Here is a 22,458-nt window from a genome sequence, read left to right as displayed (position 1 = left end):
GGTGTCCTAGTGCATGAATCGCAAAAGGTTAGTATGCAGGTACGGCACATAATTAGGAAAGCTAATAGAATGTTATCATTTATCGCGAGGGGAATTGAATGCAAAATTAAAAAGGTAGGGAAGTTATACTTCAGCTATACAGGGCATTGGTGAGACCACATCTGGAGTACTGTCTACAGTACTGGTCTCCTTATTTAAGGAAGGATGTAAATGCGTTGGAGGCAGTACATAGAATATTTTCTACACTGATACCTGGAATGGGCAGGCTGTCTTACGAGGAAAGATTGGACAGGCTAGGCTTGTATCCGCTGGAAATTAGAAGAGTAAGAGGCGACTTGATTGAAACATATAAGATCCTGAGGAGTCCTGACAGGGTGGATGTGGAAAGGGTGTTTCCCCTTGTGGGAGAATCTAGAACTAGGGGTCACTGTATAAAAATAAGGGGTCGCCCATTTAAAACAGAGATTAGGAGAATTTTTCTCTCAGAAGGTCATGAGTCTTTGGAATTCTCTTCCTCAAAAGGCGGTGGAAGCAGAGTCTTTGAATATTTTTAAGGCAGAGGTAGATTCTAGATAAGCAAGGGGGTGGAAGGTTATCAGAGGTTGGCGGAAATGTGGAGTAATCAGTTCAGCCATGAACTTATTGAATGGTGGAGCAGCTCGAAGGGCTGAGTGGCCTACTCCTGCTCCTAATTCGTATGTTATGAAGGGCAATTAGGGATGGGCAACAAATTCTGGCCTTAGCAGCAACGTTCACATCTCAAAAGGAATAAAAAAAATCATGGGGCATGGTGTTGAACTGGCTAAAGACTGGTATCTATGATCATGGGGAACTCAGGAGCAAGCTGAGATTGATCATCCACTCAGCACCTTTAGGGTTGCTCCTGTCATGGAGGATGGGGATGCTCATTGAGCCTCTTTCTCCAGTTAGTTGTTTAACTGTCCACGGTTTAGAATTGGATTTGGCAAGACAGCAGAGCTTTGATCTGATCTATTGGTTGTGAGATCACTTAGCTCTGTCTATAACATGCTGCTTCTGCTGTTTAGATTGTTTGTAGTCCTGTGTTGTAGTTTCATCAGGTTGGCATCTCATTTTTAGGTATACCTGATATGCTCATGGCATGCACTCCTACACTACTCATTGAACCAAGGTTGGTAATGGTAAGAGTGACGTATATGCCGGGCCCTAAGGTTACAGATTGTGGTAGATTACAATTCCGCTGCTGCTGATGGCTCACAACACCTCATGGATGCCCAGTTTTTGAGTTGCTAGATCTGAGCTGAATCTATCCCATTTAGCACAGTGGCAGTGCCATACAACACGACAGAGCATGTCCTCATTGTGAAGATGGCTCTTTGTTTCCAGAAGGACTGTGCAGTGATCACTTCTACCAATACTGTCATGATGCATCTGTGACAGGCGGATTGGTGAGGATAAGGTGAAGAAGCTTTTTTCCTTCTTGTTGGTTCTTTCACCACCTGCCCCAGGCCCAGTCTGCCAGATATGTCCTTCAGAACTTGGCCAGCTCGGTCAGCAGTGGTGCGACTGAGTCACTCTTGGTGATGGGCATTGAAGTCTGCCACCCAGAGTACATTCTGTGCCCTTGCCACCCTCAGTGCTTCTTCCAAGTGGTGTTCAACATGGAGGAGTACTGATTCATCAGTTGAGGGAGGGCAGTAGGTGATAATCAGCAGGAAGTTTCCTTGCCCATGTTTGACCTGATGCTATGAGACGTCATGGGGTCCAGAGTCAATGTTGAGGACTCCCAGGGCAACACCCTCCCTCTCGTATACCTCTCATGGACCAGTCCCGCCGGTGGGACAGGACGTACTCAGGGATGATGATGGATGAGTCTGGGACATTGGCTGTGATTCTGTGACTATGGCTATATCAGGCTGTTGCTTGACTAGTCCGTGGGCTAGCTCTCCCAGATCTGGCACAAGTCCCCACATGTTAGTGAACACTGAAGGGTTGACTGAGCGTGGTGTGCCTTTGTCGTGTCTGGTGTCTGGTCGATGACAGATCTGTCCAGTTTTCTTCTTTTTTAACTCTTTTCAACTGAGTGGCTTGCTGGACCATTTCAGAGGGCAGTTAAGAGTCAACGACATTGCTGTGGATCTGGAATAATATGTAGGCCAAATGGGGTAAGGACGGCAGATTTCATTCCCTAAAAGGACATTAGTGAACCAGATGGCTTTGGTCCCCCGCTACAAACTCCAATCCCTAGTCATCGACTGCATCCTTATACCTGTCTGAAGTATGTCTGAAGCCATCACGAAAACTGCCTATTTCCACTTCCGGATCATCACCCAACTTCACGTTGTGTCAACTCGTCTGCTGCTGAGGCCCTCACTCCTGATTTTGTTACCTCTAGACTAGACTATTCGAATGCACCTCGAGTCCATCCAAAACTCTGTTACCTGTTTCTTAAAAAGCACCAAGTCCCGTTCACTTATCATACCTGTGCTCGCTGACCTACAGTGGCTCCCAGCAGGCAATGCATCGATTTTAAAATTCTCTTCTTTGTTTTCAAATCCCTCCATGGCCTTGCCCCTCCCTATCTCTGTAATTTCCTCCAGCCCCACAACCCTCATCTATTTCTGTCAATTTTACTTGCTTCACCATTGGTGGTTGTGTCTTCAGCTGCACCTCGGCCCCAAGCTCTGCAATTCCCTCCGTAAACCTTTCCACCTCTCTTTCTTCCTTTAAGATGCTCCTTAAAATCTACCTCTTTGACTAAGCTTTTGGTCATTGCTCTAATATCTCTTTATGAGGCTCAGTGTCTAATTTTGCCTTACAACGCTCCTGTGAAGCGCCTCGAGACATTTTATTACATTAAAGAAACTATGTTGTTGAAGCTGAACCAGGCTGTTCACAACCTTGGTGTCATATATGACCAAGATAGGCTTCTGACCATCAGTAAGTCCACCTATTTCTACCTCTGTAACATCGCCCAACTCCGTCCCTGCATCAACTCATCTGCTGCTGAAACCCTCATCCATGCCTGTTTTACCTCTAGACTTGACTATTCCAATACCATCTTGGCTGGGCTCCCACTTGCTATCCTCTGTAAACTTGAAGTCATCAAAAATGTTGCTGCCTGTGTCCTTACTTGCACTAAGTCCTGTTCACCCATCACGCCTGTGTTTGCTGACCTACGCTGGCTCCCAGTTAAGTAACACCTCCATTTAAATGCCCAGCCTCATTTTCAAATCCCGCCATGGCCTCACTCCTCCCTATTTCTGTAATCTCCTCCAGTCCCACAACCCTCTGAGATATCTGCGCTCATCTAATTTTGGTCATTTCAGCACCCCCAATTTTAATCACTCCACCGTTGGCAACCATGCCTTCAGTTGCCTAGGCCCTAAGCTTTGGAATTTCTTCCCTATACTTCTCTGCTTTTCTACCTCCCTTTCCTCCTTTAAGACGTTCCTCAAAATCTACCCCTTTAACCCAGGCTTTTGGCCATCTGCCCTATTATCGCCCTATGTGGCTCAGTGCCACAGTTTGTTTTATAATGCTCCTGTGAGGCTTCTTGGGATGTTTCATTACGTTAAAGCCACTACATAAATAGAGACTGTTGTTAATTGATAACTTCAATCAATGAACCAATCAGAAGCTTCTCAGTTATGCACGACTAAGGATATGCTGCTCTGGGTTGCCTATGTTTGGCATACCTTCTTTTGATTACTTCTTTGAAGTTCAATTGACTTAATTGGACCGCCATATTTGAACTATTACTGAGTTCACACATCTGAAGTTGAAAGGGTTCTTAGTCTATAACTACAGCATTCTAAACCTAACCAAATAGGTCTACTGTGCCACTCTACTTAATGTTGAAGAAAAAAACAACAGCTGGTCAAATAAAAAGACTTACATAGGTAAAGAAAAAAAGTTGTCCTGCTGGTTTTGACCCCTGGAACAAAATTGGTATTTTAATTCAAGATTACTCTGGCAAATGTCGTCAGCACCGCAACCTTCCTTCAAAAATTTGACCTGTATCAAAATATTAATAAGAGAACCCGTGACTGTATAATCTTGTAACATTTACAGGAAACAAGCCAATATACATGGTGAGAAACCAAAGATCCCAGCCTAGTCCATGGTCGTTTGGGAAGCTGACTATAAGGGTGTTCAAATGTGAACATTGACTGTAGCCAAGACAAAATGAAGAGACCGGAATGCCAAAGTATTATGCCTGTGTAACTGGTATTTGCAGTTCCAATTATAGGGAGTGTCACATCCCTACCTAATTTGTCTGTATAAATTTGATTTGCTACACCTATATTGGGAATAAAATTCAACTGAGGAATATACTGTCAATGCTTTGTAAGATATATTGTTTGTTTAGAATATGAAAAGGTTCACACAGAAGACAATTCTCCTCGGTTCCTCCTGCGACTCCCTTAAGAGTCTGGTTACACAGGCAAAGAGATTGAATTGTGGTTCGAGTTCACAATGCAGAATGAGTACAATGAAGGAAACCACAAACCCTTATGCTATATAAGTGAGATAAACAACAAACAAACCCTAACCTCCGTATGCTGAGGCTCAGTCTCACCGAGGACAGGAAGCAATTCTTTCAAGTTAAGATGCTGTCTTTTCTTGCGCCTAGACTGTTTGATCTCTACGTCAACTGATATGGGAATAGGGCGCAGCTTATCTTTGACAATGTCCTGAAAATCCAAAACAAAATAGATTAATTTGTATTTTGATCCTTATCACCACCTTAATATATAGAACACAGTTAGATACTGACAAGGTGTACAGACTGACTGACATCTGCTATACATGAGTTAGCTGCTAATGGTATATACCACAGCATTCGAATCAACCTGCAGACTGTTTATACATTGTATTTTGAAGACTGATATAAGGACCATTACCTGACACTATGTGACTGACAATTCAAAACTTCAATATAGAGATGTATAAAGTGAAGTACATCAAATGGCTAAAATGTAGACTCTAGAGACTTTAATACCTAAAAACACAAATACTAGTACCCGAGAGAATGAGTTTTCAAAAGGAGGATCAGATGAATGACTGTTACACAATAAGGAGAAGCAAGTGGAGGTGGCAGGAGGGGAAGAACTGTTTGAATGTAAGTCATCTAGCTAGGGTACCCAGCACTGAAAACTTTGCTGAAAAGATCAAATAAGGCAGCATTCTCTCAAGAAGTCTACAATCCACCCAGGGTGCTCAGAGGATTGAACAACTATTGAAGAGTGAGCAAACATTAGCAGTCACTGTGTGTTAGACATGGCTTCAGTTATTGAGACATTACATCATTCCTGATTCAGAGGTTCTAAATCACGACCTTCCAAATAGGCCACACAATGAACAGTAACTTGTCACCACAGTTACTCCTCCCACTCATGGAGTATTTCAACACACTCTTAGGGCTGGAACAAACATGTAGTGCTGCCACCCAACAGAAGCATAGACTCAGAAGCACATGTTCACCGATAGCAGCTTGAAATAAATATAGTTCTTTACTTCTCCTTTTATGGACGGTGTCTGTAGGTTAGGGAGCAGTGCTGGTATGGACCTGAAAGATGGAAGGTCAGCTTGAGTGGAGGGTATATGTAGTAAACTCTTTGAACTGTAAATGTATGGAAGTTCATAGAGAAAACCACAATTTGGTTAACGACAAGAGATGTGCAATACTATAAGTAGTTCAAGTTCACCATCTCCCTGCCAAGTCTTCATCTTAATTGCCTCCTTCATTCCTATTGCACATTCACTCCTCTTTGCCTGGCAAAATTGTGCAGTGTGCAAACTTTGGCTGAACTGTAGAGTAGCACCCCACCTGAATGACCCAACTAATAGAATTATTGCTTCAGCTCTTATTGTGTGCTCTGTCAATGATGAAAAGGGGCTCAATATTCCTGCTGTTGTTTTGTAGAGATTTCTGATTGAGATCATCAACCATCTGTTTATTCTCTTAGGACCATTAAAGATTGCAGGCATGGTGGCCAGTTATGTCATGCCTGGGTAATGGTCATCAATATACAGGATCATATTTCTGCAGGATATTAAAACATTATTTTTGGACTGGTACCTCTTCCAGTTGATTCATGTTTTGGTTCATTTCTGAAACTACTCACAATCTGGGTTCCATCAATAATGTCCCAGACACTGAGGAAATCTCCTGGTCAATAAAAGTTCTGGGCTGTTGTCAGCTGTTTTCTTTATTCCATTGGGAAAGTGATAAAGATGTTCTCTGCTGGCAAGCATGTTATACAGAAATGATCAGTAGACTGGCTTATCTGACAGGTGTTCCTGCAATTCTGGAAGGGTCCTGTTGTTTAGTAGTTTAACGCCACAGTGACCTTAAAAGCTACAGTACAAGCCATCCCTATACTTGAATTTGCCTTTAAATTAGCTTGCATTAGACAGTCACAGCTCCAGCAGTGAGGGTAGGTCTCCTGACAAACACACTACATGGAAACACAGGCCTTTGGATATTGCCTGCTGTACCCTAGTACAGCACTATGGAACAGCTAAAGAGGATTCCCATCCTCCCAGCTTTGTTAGATACAACTCATATTGTAGCAGTAATCACCCAGACTCCAGAACTGTCCACCATCAAGAGTGGCTCAGTAGTACCATCAGCGATTGCCAAAATTATTGAGTGGATGATCCTACTTTGCCTCCTCCGGTGGTTCTTACCATCACAGATGCCACTCCATGTGAGATTAAAAAGCAACTGAGCACACTGGACACAAAAGTTATGGGATCGAACAACATCCCAGCTGAAATTCTAAAGACCGTGCACCAGCACTAGGAATGCCCCTAGCCAAACTGTTCCAGTACAACCAGGACACTGGTATCTATGCAACAATGTGGAAAATTGCCCTCTTATGTTCTATCTATCTGACAAATTTTCACATTTCAACTTCCTTCCGATCATCAGTAAAAAGTGATGGAACGAGTCATCTATAGTGCCATCATGCGACATCTACTCAGTGATTCAGGAACCACTCATCTCACAACCACACCACTACTTTGAACCAGACTTGCATGCAAGAAGTGAATGTCAGAGGAAAGGTGAGACTATCTGCTCTCAACATCAAATCAGCTTTGACTAGGCATGGCATCAAGGAATCCTAGCAAAACTAAAGTCAATGAGTCAAAGCAAAACTCTCCAGAGGCTGCAGTCAAAACTGATACAAAGGAAGATGGTTGTGGTTGTTGAAGGCCAGTCATTACATTCACAGACATCACTGCAGGAGGTCCTCCAGGAAGCATCCTTGGTTCAACCATCTTTAGCTACTCCATTAATTATCTGCCCTTCATGATAAGGTCAGCTGCAGGCCTGTTTGCTGATGATTCCAGTGTTTAGCATTACTCACAACTCCAACGACATAGCTGCCTATGCCAGCTACAACATGACATAAGCAATATTCAGGTTTGGGCTGACTGGCAGGCAACATTCACACATCAGTGCCAGGTAATGACCATCTTGAATAAGAGAAAGCTCAGCAATCTTACTACGACCTTCAACAATACCATCATCACTAAGTCCCCCACCATCAACATCTCATTAGGTGGGTGGGTAGTGGGAGGGGCACTGGCCAGAAGCTTAAATGGACCAGCCATATCAATACTGTGGCTACCAAAAGCAGGGCAATGGCTGGCTACTCTGATTCACCTCCTGACCCTTCAAAGGCTTTCCACCATCTACAGCACTCAAGGTTGGCATGTGATGCAATATTTACCATTCACCCAGATGGATGAAGCCAAAGCAACACTCAAAGCTTGAATCCAGGGTGATGAACATTACTTAACAGACCCTTGTATCACTGGAGTCGACAGCAACCCCCTCCATCACGATAGATACAATACGTACTATCTATCGGATGCATTGCAGCAACTCACCATGGTTATTCCCTCTGCACAACCCCTACCACTGAGAAGGACTCCAACAGAATATTGTGGGAACATCATCTCCAAGTCAGACACTACTCCACCTTATACATGCATTACTGTTCCTTTATTGTCACTGGGTCAATATCCTGGAATCCCCTACCCAACACCATTGTGATAGCATCATCTCAGGCAATACATTCCAGATCCTAACCACTCGCTGTGTGAAAAAGCTTTTCCTCATGTCGCTATTGCATCTTTTGTCTCAATTTCTTATAATAGTCATCTTTGAAATCAGACTGCCCCAATTGAGTAGTTTGGGTCTATGGACACAGAAGTGTTCACAACCGAGTTAACGTTGCTGAAATTCAATTCAAATAGATCCTTAACAGCTGAAAAGCAGATCACAGAAATTAAAAGGCATTTATTCAGTGCCTCATAGACTCCAGTATTTGTAGTTCTTCATTTATTAACTAAACGGTCTAACAAATGTACTGGCTGAAAAACTTAATTCTGAATGTGCTGGATGATTAGATTAGATTAGAGATACAGCACTGAAACAGGCCCTTCGGCCCACCGAGTCTGTGCCGAACATCAACCACCCATTTATACTAACCCTACGCTAATCCCATATTCCTACCAAACATCCCCACCTGTCCCAATATTTCCCTACCACCTACCTACACTAGTGACAATTTATAATGGCCAATTTACCTATCAACCTGCAAGTCTTTTGGCTTGTGGGAGGAAACCGGAGCACCCGGAGAAAACCCACGCAGACACAGGGAGAACTTGCAAACTCCACACAGGCAGTACCTGGAATCGAACCCGGGTCCCTGGAGCTGTGAGGCTGCGGTGCTAACCACTGCGCCACTGTGCCGTTGGTTTAATACATTTGAACAAATGAGGTAGATATTAAGATTATTTTAATGTTGGCATAGCCCCAGTCAACAATATAAAAAGACTGACTAAATGTTTAATATTAAAATGTTCTCACGCGAAGCTGCAGTATTTCAGTGATACACTTCTCTTCATTTTGCGTGTCTAATACGATACTGCCAGAGAGCTTGCAGTCAGGACCATCACCAGGGTTTTGATTAATAAATGAGACTCTTGATGGCAGACCCATTTTCTTTCTTTCAGTGTCAGCTTCAAGCACGTAGCCTACAGCTAAATAGGGAATTAATCATATTAATAACTCAATAGCTAAAAAGAAAAATACAAAAATGGCGAGAGAGATTTTTATTTCACTTACTTATTCTGGAATTGAAACCACTTGAATGAGATATGTACTTAAAGCATGCCTTGACCTTCATACTGCAAAGAAAAAAATATTATATATTAAATCAAAAAAATCTTACATTAATGAATCAGTTGCTACAGGAATGGGTAGTTAAACACAACAAATTTAAAAAAATTAGATTCTGGAGTCACAGCATGGATCTAACATCCTATTTGGCAAATGGGGAATAGCATGAAAGAATTACCTCTTTTAGATTACTAAAATGAACAATATTCTGTAGGTTTGGTTCGGATACTGGTAGAATAAATATTCAATTTCAACCTATTTGTCAAAATACGAATCTATCCATAAAAGCTTTGTGTTAGTGAATCTGTAACATAGTAATATCGCAGGTTAACCCGAATATGCAGCTTTCCTGATTACTCCATGTTAACCACACATCAGGGAACATTCAGATCCACTTAAGAGCATACAGAACAGCCATTTTAAGTTTTCTAATATTTTAATTATTTTTAGTAGTCTTCCCCAACTTTGTTTTCTTCCAGCTGCTCCATCTACAAAACACACAATTTCTCTGCTCTGCCCGGCCTGAATCTCACTTTGAAGTATGGCTTCATCTTGAGGTTTTGATCTGCTCAACTTCTGTTCCAGTATCTCTGGCCTACCAAACTGCCCTTTCTGCTCAATCTATCCCTTACTACATAGCAAATGTTGCCGGCAAGTCTCCCTACTATTACTCTTTGTCTGACCGTTTCCAGCCAGACTTTCAATTTTGTTCCTCATTTAGTGTGCATATCGTTCGAGTACCAGTAAGTGTGAGATTTGGTAGCATGTGGGTTTCTCCTATGGGTCTTGCTTAATTGGGCAGGTCAAGTCATGAAAAGTCAACAAGAGATACTCAGGCAGTTGACATTTGACCAAGTGTGTACTCGAGTCGAGGGTAGAGCATTGCTAAAGGTACGAGCTAATCTCTCTTCAGTTACCAATGACCAAATATGCTAAAAAAACTTGAGAAAAGTACATGATGGAATCTTTCAAATATATTTTTTAATATTTCCTTAGAAAATTTTGGTAGTTTGCTAGTTTGTGGCCTCTAATTTGATTACTGGGAAGTAGCATGCTAGTATATGAAATAAATATTATCTGAATTGCATGTCTGAGAAACTTCAGACACAGATGAATCGCCTCTAATGGATCCCTTAATGCCAGGTTCACTCAAATATGTCAGAAACAGTAAAAATTGCTCACTAGGCCGTACATTTCTGTCCATTACCTTTGCAATTATCCTATCAAAGGCCCTGCAAGTAAGGCTCTCACAATCTAGCTATACCTTAAGAATTGTGGTTTTATATGGTTGATATCTTGTCAGGTAGTCTTTATGCCTTTGAAACCTATTTGTGATTGTCAGTTGTAGTTAATTATAGAAGCAGCCTTTTGATCTTCCTTTGGCTTAGATCGAACTTCAAAGTATGTAACTGAGTGTCAAGCTGCTTCAGCTATGACTCTGGGAATCCTATATCCTACAAATTGGTTGATGCTACATCCGTTTTTCAGATGGAAACTGGCCACCAAAACATTGAATATGGTGGGTAGCATACATTTGCTCATTCTGATTTGGAAATTGGCTGACTGCCATATTTGTAAAGGCAGGAAAAGAAGCATCCAGGTCTATATTTGATGTTAAGCAAAGATTTCATACCTTCTGCATCTGTTAGAGACCACCTGCAGCCTGAAAGCTATCAGTGAACCACCAGTCAGCAGCTCTGGACAGATTCCTCCCCCAACAATTACCCCGCCTCCTCCACCTGCACCTATAACCTGTTGCTGCTCCTCAACTCGATTCTGTTCCACACCAGTTTATGATACAACTGTGAGCAACACAACAGGTGATCTTAAATAAATGTAGATAGATACATACTTGTTGTTTATTTTTAATTACATACCAAAATCCTCGGCCATCAGGACAATTGTTATCCTTAATATCAATATGCTTGGGTGAAGTCATGACTCTCTTTTCAATTTCGATAACAGGTCGTGCCCTAGGAAGGAAGTTAAGAACAAATAAAATGTGTAAGTAAAATGACCAACTTTTATATAAAAGGGATAGAAATCCCATATAGGTGAAAAAGACTCAAAATAAATCACCAGGGATAGAGTATTCATCCCAGTGTGTTGAGAGAGACTACGGTGGAGATTTATGAAGCAGTAAGGATCAAGGTTTGAAGAAGTAACATTCCAAGTGGCCTGTGGAAAGTCCTACCTCAATTTGCAATGTCTTTTGTAAAATTCCACATAAAAGGCTATTAATTAACATAACAGCAGTGCGATTCAAGGTAAACATTGGAATGGAATAAGAAATTAATTTCAGAATAGAAAACTACTCATTATAAACATTATGTCACAGTGAGGGGAAGTACTGAACGGGGTTCCCCAAGGATCAGTGTTAGAACGAGTGACATTTGACCAAGTGTGGCATCAAGGGACCTGAGGGGGAAAGCTCTCCACTGGTTGGAGTCCATACCCAGCACAAAGGAAGATGGTTGTGGTTGTTGGAGGCTCAGCCGCAGGATATCGATGTAGGAAGTCCTCAGGGCAGTGTCCTAGGTCCAAACATCTTCAGCTGCTTCAATGACCTTCCCTCCATCATAAGGTCAGAAGTGGGGTTGTTCACGGATGATTGTACAATGTTCAGTAACATTAGTGACTCCTCAGATAATGAAGGAGACCATGCCCGCATGCAGCAAGACCTGGACAACATTCGAGCTTAGGTTGATAGGTGGCAAGTAACATTCGCACCACACAAGTGCCAGACAATGACCATCTCCAACAAGAGAGAATCTAACCATCTCCCTTGACATTCAACTGCATTACCATCTCTGAATCCCCCACGACCATCATCCTGGGGGGGGTCACCATTGACCAGAAACTTAACTGGACCAGCCATATAAATACTGTAGCTACAATAGCAGGCCAGAGGCTGGAAACTCAACAGAGAGTAACTCACTTCCTGACTCCCCAAAGCCTGTCCACCATCTACAAGGCACAAGTCAAGAGTGTGATGAAATAATTCTATTTGTCTGGACGAGTGCAGCTCCAACAAGACTGAAGAAGCTCGACACTACCCAGGACAAAGCAACCCTCTTGACTGACACTCCATTCATCACATTAAACATTCATTCCCTCCACCACCGACACACAGTGGCAGCTGTGTGTAGCATCTACAAGATACCCTGCAGCAACACGCCAAGGCTCCTTCGACAGCATCTTCCAAACCCGTAACCTCTACCACCTAGAGGGACAAGGGCGGCAGACGCAAGGGAACACCACCATCTGCAAGTTCCCCTCCACGCCACACACCATCCTGACTTGGAACTATATCGTTGTTCATTCACTGTTGCTGGGTCAAAAATCTGGAACTCCCTTCCTAATAGCACTGTGGGTATACCTAAGCCATAAGGACTGCAGCGGTTCAAGAAGGTGGCTCACCACCACTTTCTCAAGGACAATCAGGAACGGGCATTAAATTCTGGCCTTGCCTGTGATGCCACATCCCATGAACGATTAAAAAAAAAGACTTTCGAATTTGCATAAATGACCTGGGCTAAGAAGCTCAATGCAAATTAGTGAAGTTTGCAGATGATGCAGCAATTGAAGTGGAAGAGGCACCCAGCTGCCACAGAATGAGAAGGTTAAAATGTGTAAATGAGCTGAACTTAAACTGCTGCACCTAAGAAAGGAAAATAAGTGAAATATGTACTCCGTGGTTGCTGTTGAATTAACTAAGGATGAAGCAAAAGAGATGTCCGACTAAACTTCTATAGGCATATAAATAGTAAAAAGTTGGTAAAAGGAGTAGGGCCGATTAGGGACCAAAAAGGAGACTTACACATGGAGGCAGGGGACATGGCTGAGCTATTAAATGAATACTTTGCATATGCCTTTACCAAGGAAGAAGATGCTGTGCAAGTCATGATGAAAGAGGAGGCAGTTCAGACAACTGAAGGATTTAAAATTGATAAGGAGGGGGAATGGATAGGCTTGCCTACACTGAGTGTTTAAGGTTGATAAGGCTCCAAGGATCGAGATGCATCAAGCATATGAGGAAAGTGAGAGTTGGAAATTGTGAGAGGTTGGATAATTTGTGGAGTCTTCTTGGCATAGGGGTGGAGCCAGGGAACTTGGGAGATTGCCAGAATGTTCAGAAGGGAATTGCTAATGTTAAGACCAGTAACTTCAGGCCAGTCAGTTTAACCTTGCTGATGGTGGGAAGCTTCTAGAAATGATAATTCGGGACAAAATTAATAGTAACTTGGACAAATGCAGGTTAATTAAGGAAAGCCAGCATGGATTTGTTAAGGCAAATTGTGTTTAACTAACTTGCTTGAGTTTTTTGATGAGGATAATGCTGTAACAAAAGGTATTTGATAAAGTGACGCACAACTGACTTGTGAACAAAGTTATACCTCATGGAATAAAAGGGACAGTAGCAGCATGGATATGAAATTGGTTGAGTGACAGGAAACAGAGAGTAGTGGCTAATGGTTGTTTTTCAGGCTGGAGAAAGGTTTATGGTGGAGCTTCCCAGGGGTCAGTGTTCGGACTCCTGCTCTTCCTGATATATTTTAATGACCTAGACCTTGGCATACAGGGCACAATTTCAAAATGTGTGGATGATACAAAACTTGGAAGCATTGTGACCTGTGAGGGAAATAGTGTAGAACTTCAAAAGGTCACAGACAGCTTGGTGGAATGGGAGACAAGCGACAGCTGAAATTTAATGCAGAGAAGAGTGAAATGATTCATTTTGGTAGAACGAACGCAGACAGTCAATATAAAATCAAAGGTTCAATTCTAAAGGGGGTGCAGGAGCATAGGGATCTGTGTGTATACGCGCATAAATCACTGAAGGTGGCAGGAAAGGTTGAGAGAGTGGTTAATAAAGCATACATCATCCTCGGCATTATCATCTAGGCTATAGAGTACAACAACAAGGAAGTTATGTTAAACGTGTATAAAATACTGGTTCGGCTCAACTAGAGTATTGCTTCCAGTTCTGGGCACCACACTTTAGGATAGATGTGAAGGCATTAAAGAGGATGCAGAAAAGATTCACAAGAATGATTCCAGGGATAAGAAAGTTCAGTTACATAGATAGATTGGAGAAGTTGGGACTGTTTACCTTGGAGAAGAGAAGATTAAGAGGAGATTTGATAGAGGTATTCAAAATCATGAAGGTTCTGAACTGAGTACATAGGGAGAAACTGTTCCCATTGGTGGAATGATCGAGAACCAGAGGGTACAGATTTAAAGTAATTGGCAAAAGAAGCAATGGCGACATGAGGAAAAACTTTTTCATGAAGCAAATGGTTAGAATCTGGAATGCACTGCCGAAGAGTATGGTGGACACATGTTCAATAGAGGCATTCTGGAGGAAAAACCCTGATTGTTATCTGAAAAGGAAGAATGTGTAGGGTTATGGGGAGAAGGCCAGGGAATGGCATAAGTCAATTGCTGCTTCAGAGAGCCAGCACAGGCACAACGGGCTGGATGGCCTCCTTCTGAGCTGTAACCATTCTATGATTCTATGAATGCAGAGCAGCAATCAACAAAACTAGCGGAATACTGAAGTACATAGCCAAAACTGGAATATGAAAGTCAGAGGAGGTCATGATCAGACTTAATAATACTGTGACCAGATAGCACCTCAAGCACTGTGTCCAGTTCAGTTCACTGAGACACAAGGAAGACATTCAAGTTCTGGTGGCAGTGCAGACAAGAACTATGAGGCTGATCTCTAGGGCTGAATTATCCTCCCATTGACAGGTTTGCAGTCTAGCAGGATTAACTCCCACCCGTATGATTTTGTTTCTAACCCAGTACAACTCCCAAACCCCATTATGTTTAGATGTTTATGTTTAGAGATACAGCACTGAAACAGGTCCTTCGGCCCACCGAGTCTGTGCCGACCATCAACCACCCATTTATACTAATCCTACACTAATCCCATATTCCTATCACATCCCCACCTGTCCCTATATATTTACCTACCACCTACCTATACTAGGGGCAATTTATAATGGCCAATTAACCTATCAACCTGCAAGTCTTTGGCATGTGGGAGGAAACCGGAGCACCCGGAGGAAACCCACGCAGACACAGGGAGAACTTGCAAACTCCGCACAGGCAGTACCCAGAATCGAACCCGGGTCCCTGGAGCTGTGAGGCTGCGGTGCTAACCACTGCGCCACTGTGCCGCCCATTATGTATGCAGGAAAAGTCAGGACAGGGTTGGAACAATAATAATGTTCCTGCTAGGTTTATTGACAATGGGTAAGAGGAAAATTCAGAGGTACAGCATGTACAACACTGCAGCCATTTAAAAAGGCATAGGTATTCCTGGATGGCAGGAGGCAGCATAGAATGTCACTGATCAATCAACCATGCTGATATATGGCTGTCATGAGGGCCAGTATGGTGAATGTTTGTATAATGAAGGAATCATGTCTGCTTTCTACTTATCTGGCATTCATGTACAGGATAGGGCAATTGGCATTGCACACCAGCTTAACATGAATTGAATGAAAGTCTTTAATGTGCTGAGTTGTTTTGAGATGGACAGGAGTTCTACATGTTGCAGGCCCATCTGGAATTGCCTGCAGAGGATCTTCTGGGCAGAGACTTGGCATTTCCGGGTATTTCCCGAATTTCCACCCTGTTGGCTGTCTAATGTCCAACTTCTCCCTTAATATGCCAGAAGCCCAAAGATTTTCAAAACCAATATTTATTACAATTGCAAGTGTTGTGTGATCCAGATATTATACTCTAAGCAATGCTACTAAGTGGTAAGATTGCAAAATATCTCACCTGTACATAAAAACTGCATCACTAAGTGATCCAACAGCCAAGTCAGGATAGTCATTTTCATCTAGATCCAGGTTGCCCGCGAGAGAGTAGCCAAAGAGAGTGGCACGAAATTCCTTCCCATCGAGAACCTGGAAGGAAGGAGGAAAGGAATGGAAGAAAGGAGGGTGAAAAACTATTAGCATTTATTTGGATTGATTACATTTTACTTTTATATTGTCAACTAAAGGACTAAACTGTATATCTACAACAGCAGTGGTTGGCAAGTCTCAGAAAATGCTGTCAGCTGGACATCTAAAACTGAATAGCACGGGATAAAGCAGTCCAAATCCAAATGTGTTAGCAAATGCAGCATGTAAACCTTACACTGCAAACAGGATCTTCATTCAAAGATTCTGCAGTTTTTTTTGCTGCTAAAGCTATCTAGTCTGTGCATAAATCCAGAAATAACAAAGCAACTAATGCTCATGTACCATTTCCAAATAGTTTTTAAGCTCAAAATCAAAATTACCAGCAAACTAAAGAGGTGCAAAGTTATGATTTTTGACAGGAGAATAAACTTTCCATCAGTGTTATGAGAATATAATTCAGATGTAATACCCAAGGGGCTAAATTGGACAGCCCCCGAAAACAGACACGGAGATTGCAACGCGCGATTAACCCATGACAGTTAATTCCAATGCATGCAGCATGCCAACTTTATGATGCCTCCTTATTTGAATGATCTGTGTCCAGCCACTGCTAACTGTGTTGTTCACTGGATGGTCTCATGAGCAGGGAGGACAATATCATGAGTAGATAACATTACTTAAAGCTAGCCTGAACTGCTTCAAGCTAGTCTGTATCTCCTAAATAGGAGGTGCACTGTGGCTGCAGCAGGTGCTGGGAGTCGTGGTTGAAGGGACTCTGACGTGGGAGAGTGAGCAATGACACAGAGGGGAGGAAGCAAACTCCGAGCTTTCCGGATGCCAAACTAAAGGTCTTGGTGGAGGAAGTGGAAAGAAGGAAAGATGTCCTGTATCCATAAGGTTGTATGGAGACCTTCCAAACACATGATGAAAAAGGTAGTGAGAACAGATAGCCATGGAGGCCAATGCAGGAGTCAAGCCTGGATGCAATGCTGCAAGAAGTTCAATGACCTCACGAGTGTTCAAGGTCAGTGAATGCATATTTCCTACCAACAGCAAGTTCCTCTTCAAGTCACACATCCTTACTTGGAACTATATCACTGTTCCTTCACTGTCATTGGGTCAAAATCCTGGAATCCTAACAGCACCTGGGGTGTACCTACACCACATGGACTGCAGCTGTCACCTACTCAAGGGAGATTTACTTGTGCTTCTAATTTAGTATACTGTACTCGTTGCTCATGATGTGGTCTCCTCTACACTGGGGGGGCCAAATGCAGACTGGCAGTGGATGCGTTGCTTCAGCACACCAGTGGTCTGCTATATCACATTTCGTGTGGCAGCATGGCTTTCATTGTATACATGTTACTCATATGTTCATGGGTTACACACTGGAGTCATCAGCCATGTGGTCAGCGGATAGTTTTTGTCTTCCACCAGCCACCCTTTTGTTTGTTGTGGTGGCTCAAACGGTCACACACCAATTGGATGTAGAGGGAGTGGAATCCTTTTTGGCTTCAGTGTGGGGCAGAATTAACATTTAGCACCTCCAAAGTGTGCAGTCAGTCAATGGCACTCATAGGGAAACCTGAAATCCTAGCAAAGCCACGTGCTTTCTTCACCTGCTTCTCTCTGACAAGAGATCATGAAGTGTAGTTAGCTCTCTTTGAATAGAGAGTCTCAGTGACCGTCCTCACATAAAAGTGGAAGGCAAACTGCAAGATGTTGCAAACATCTCAAGCTCCAGCCTGGGAGGAGACAGAGGCATAAAAGTTCATCACCACAGTCACCTTCACAACCACTGGGAATGTGATCTTTGTCCTGCTCTGAGGTTGCAGTTTTGGATGCAGCAGATGGCAGATTTCAATGAGGATATCCTTACTGAAGCACAGAAATCTCATATTATTCCTCACTGAGCATCAGAGAGGAGAATTGCTCCTTGAACACCCTGGACAGATATGGTTTCCTGCTAACAGCCCTTTGCCCCCTCCTCCTCCCTCTTCCGGCAACCTGTTCTGCTCTGCATGGCCTCTTGATTCTCCAAGTCATGCTGTATTTCAAGAGGAAAGCCCCCTACTGCACCCATATCTGACAGCAACTGGTTTGTCCAAAATCCTTGAAGCCAGCAAAAAGTCCTTCAGCACCTTCCACACCACTCCCTATACATTTTTGCAACTTGAAACAACTGTAGAAAGCATCAAACACTTGTAGAATTGTAGCAACAGCCAGAAGAAAATCAACCAGTAACTAACCTGTAAATAGTTCATGGTCCTTTTAAATAGTGCTGTATATGTTCAATAATAAAAATAGAAAGAGCTGGTAATGCTCAGCAGGTCTGGCAGTATCTGTGGAGAGAGTCTGGGTTCTGCCAGAGCCACTCAGCTGCTGACTTCATTACAGCCTTTGTCCAAGCATGGACAAAAGAGTTGAACTCCAGAGGAGAGGTGAGAGTGACCGAGTATGGCATCAAGGATCCCTAGCAAAACTGGAGTCAATGGGAATCAGGAGGAAAACTCTCCACTGGTTAGAGTTATACCTAGCACAAAGGAAGATGGTTGTGGTTGTTGGAGGTCAATCATCTTAGTCCCAGGACATCACTGCAGGAGTCCCTCAGGGTAGTGTCCTAGGCCCAACCATCTTCAGCTGCTTCAATGACCTTCCCTCCATCATAAGGTCAGAAGTGGGGATGTTTGCTGATGATTGCACAATGTTCAGTACCATTCACAACTCCTCAGATAATAAAGATGCAGCAAGACCTGGAAAACATCCAGGCTTGGGCTGATAAGTGGCGAGTAACATTCACACCACACAAATGCCAGGCAATGGCCATCTCAAACAAGACAGAATGTAACCATCTCTCCTTGACATTCAATGGCATTACCATTGCTGAATCCCCCATTATCAACATCCTGGGGGTTACCATTGACCAGAAACTGAACTGGACCAGCCACATAAATACCGTGGCTACAAGAGCAGGTCAGAGGCTGGGGAATTCTGCGGTGAGTAATTCACCTCCCGACTCCCCAATGCCTGTCCACCATCTACAAGGCACAAGTTAGGAGTGTAATGGAATACTGTCCACTTGCCTGGATGGGTGCAGCTCTAACAACACTCACGAAGCTCGACACCATCCAGGACAAAGCAGCCCGCTTGATTGGCACCCCATCCACCACCTTCAACATTCACTCCCTTCACTACTGACGCACAGTGGCAGCAGTGTGTACCACCTACAAGATGCACTGCAGCAACTCAGCAAGACTCCCTCAACAGCACCTTCCAAACACACAACCTCTACCAACTAGAAGAACAAGGGCAGTAGATGCATGGGAACTCCACCACCTGCAAGTTCCCCTCCAATCCACACACCATTCTGACTTGGAACTGTATCGCCGTCCCTTCACTGTTGCTGAATCAAAATCCTGCAGCTTCCTTCCTAACAGCACTGTGGGTGTACCTACACCCCAAGGACTACAGTGGTTCAAGAAGGCAGCTCACCACCACCTTCTCAAGGGCAATTAGAGATGGGCAATAAATGCTGGCATCGCCAGTGATGCCCACATCCCATGAACGAATAAAAAAAGTTAACAGAAACATTAAATCTGTTTCTCTCTCCACAGATGCTGACAGACCTGATGAGTATTTCCATCACTTTCTGTTTTTATTTTAGATTTTCAGCATCTGCAGCATTTTGCTTTGATTTTACTATATATGTTCAGTTGTGCGAGGTTAAGAGAGGCATTGGCCGGAGCACCGAGCTGTGGGCGGCACAGTGGCGAGCACCGCAGCCTCACAGCACCAGTGACCCAGGTTCAGTTCTGGGTACTGCCTGTGCGGAGTTTGCAAGTTCTCCCTGTGTCTGCGTGGGTTTCTGCCGGGTGCTCCGGTTTCCTCCCACAGCCAAAGACTTGCAGGTTGATAGGTAAATTGACCATTGTAAATTGCCCCTAGTGTAGGTAGGTGGTAGGAGAATGGTGGGGATGTGGTAGAGAATATGGGGTTAATGTAGGATTAGTATAAATGGGTGGTTGTTGGTCGGCACAGACTCGGTGGGCTGAAGGGCTTGTTTAAGTGCTGTATCTCTAAATAAAAGATGGCACTACTGGTGTCAAATCCATGTTGCACGCTGATTGATGTCATGATCTGCCTCCTCAGCGTACTTCCAGTCGTCAGTCACAGTGTGTGATAAAGCCTGCACCAACATGACCCCTCAAAAGATACACACGCACTGCAGATGTCATTTTGGAGCTCGATGGGCATTCATAAAGCCCCAAAAAACAGATGCTAAGGAGCCCAATTTCTTTCCCCTAGTACATATTTGTCACATTTTTGGACTATTATGCTACTTTCTTTTTGAGTTCAACATCACTAGTCACTCCTGTAAGCCAATCTAGTATCACCTATGATCTAGTGTGTAGCTTTTGCTGGCCAATATCAAACAATGCCGAAACCAAGGGATCATAACAGAATCTGCATTCTGCACATTGGCTACTGGAATGTATCACATGCAGCCACATGATTCTCCTCTCTTTGAAATTGGGCAATATACATTCTTATCAGACTGAGACTGAGGGTAGGATTTTCCCACAGACTTTGGGACCCTGATGTCAGGTACAAATGGTGGTCTCGAACCCACACCCTGATGTCAGGTACAAATGGTGGTCTCGAACCCACACTAGCTTACAATGAGACCGGCACAATGATATTCCCAGAAGCAGCCTCCTAACTGGCTGCCTACAAGCTCGCTGTCAAATTAAGGACATAAGGTGCAAGACCTCACAATGCTGCCAGCCAAATCAGAGGGCCAACAGCTCTGAAGCCTCAGCAGCCCCACCAGGAGAGATGGGTGCAGCTGGGGCAGTTCAGGATCAAGAGGGCGCCTCAACATGGAGGCGCCCTCAGAGGAGTAAGTTTAAAATAAAATGTCAGAGGCGCCAAGTGGGCTGGCCCCTTGGATTGGAGGGGAAACTCCTCTGGTTGGATCGTTGGGGCTGTGGGGGGCTGCCTTCCCTGCCCGTTGCCCCTCTTTGGGGAATGGTGCCTCTGGCTCCGATGGCCCCTAGACTGCAGCTGGGAAGCCATCTCCATTAAGCTGGTTGCCACCGCACCTGGCAGGGGCCTGCTCTGCCACCAGTAAAATGCCAGCAAGCTGGTAATATTGCCCCTAATTGGGGCCTTGCATGTGCAAATTGGCTGCCTGCTTCCAATTAGGGGGCAACATAACCGGCCCCCTGCCTGCCGCTGGAAAATTTCCCCAGCCACGGGAATGCGTCGGGGAGTTGTCCTGACACAGCTCCCCTTACACCCGCCTCCAAGCCCAGTGACCCAGGGCTAGGGCAATTCTGTCCTCAGTTTTTGAAGCAAAAATGGTTTTATCTACATAAAATAGATAAACAGCAAAAAAAATACAAAGTGCAACGTACATTACTCGGTACATAAAATAATACATCCACCACATATGTTCTCTCCAAATATAGGAGGTAACTTTGACTTTCTTCCATAGTGAAGACAATGTCGATAAAAAAACTGAGATGTAAAATGCGCTGCCAATATGCTAGCAGTCATTTTATTGTACTGTACAAAGCCAAAATTACTCCCACTGACTTCAAAATACAGAATTACTTTTTACCATGTAGAACAGGCTACTGTTTGAAATCTAGTGCAACTATTTCTGCTGGTTGGCCTGAAACTTTAGAACACAGGCAGCACTTGGGCTGCTGACTACAAGACTGAAATTCTCTGTAGACTGATTCATGACAGCCAATATAATTCTCTAATAGGAAACCTCAAACCACTGAGCGGCGTATTATATAGGACTAACGTCAATAAATGAGCCTATATCCTTCTTAAAGTTCTCAAATATAGCTGACAACCAAACCCACTATCCTAAGCTGATACCTGGGCCTTTATTCTGCATCAAGATGAAATGGCACCACCTCATAGATATACTGTAATAGAGTGACTAAAATTATATTAGATTTAATAGCTATTCATGCATAATTGAAGGGACAGTCCATCTTTGACAATGCAAAGACTTTAACGATTGTATGTAATGCTCTGGCCAATTCATAGTTAATACCCCAGACATCCCGTCACACTGGATGTAGGATCTCGCACATTATGGAATTTTTGTAGCCAAACTGCCTGGTCTTAGCTGGTGGTTTCATTTTGAAAAAGGTTTTGTGTGACCTTGTATCTTGTACTGCTGGAAATAGCATTTGAAAGCGTTAACACGCAAGTTAAAAATTCAACAGACTAAAAGTACATGTTTGCCACAATTTTGTTGTACAATTGAGTAAACCAGGTTTCAAACTGTTTTTCCTATTGGTAACAATACTTTTATGTGCAAACTACAAA

The 22,458-nt window shown here is 43.4% G+C and overlaps 1 protein-coding gene across 2 annotated transcripts in view; it reads right to left on the bottom strand.

Moving 5' to 3' along the window:
* Positions 1-22,458, bottom strand: part of LOC137372058 (integrin alpha-6-like) — a 119,238-nt gene that overhangs the window by 23,099 nt on the left and 73,681 nt on the right. For both annotated transcript variants that reach the window (XM_068035415.1, XM_068035414.1), the window contains exons 9-14: positions 15,980-16,107; positions 11,059-11,154; positions 9,128-9,189; positions 8,870-9,042; positions 4,536-4,676; positions 3,878-3,996 (exon numbers count right to left, since the gene is read on the bottom strand). In XM_068035415.1, the coding sequence (XP_067891516.1) occupies positions 3,878-3,996; positions 4,536-4,676; positions 8,870-9,042; positions 9,128-9,189; positions 11,059-11,154; positions 15,980-16,107 (719 nt within the window). The remainder of the gene's footprint in view (positions 1-3,877; positions 3,997-4,535; positions 4,677-8,869; positions 9,043-9,127; positions 9,190-11,058; positions 11,155-15,979; positions 16,108-22,458) is intronic.

The sequence above is a fragment of the Heterodontus francisci genome, chromosome 7 (assembly GCF_036365525.1).
Source record: "Heterodontus francisci isolate sHetFra1 chromosome 7, sHetFra1.hap1, whole genome shotgun sequence".
Lineage (NCBI taxonomy): Eukaryota > Metazoa > Chordata > Chondrichthyes > Heterodontiformes > Heterodontidae > Heterodontus > Heterodontus francisci.
This window is presented reverse-complemented; position numbering and strand designations above follow the sequence as displayed.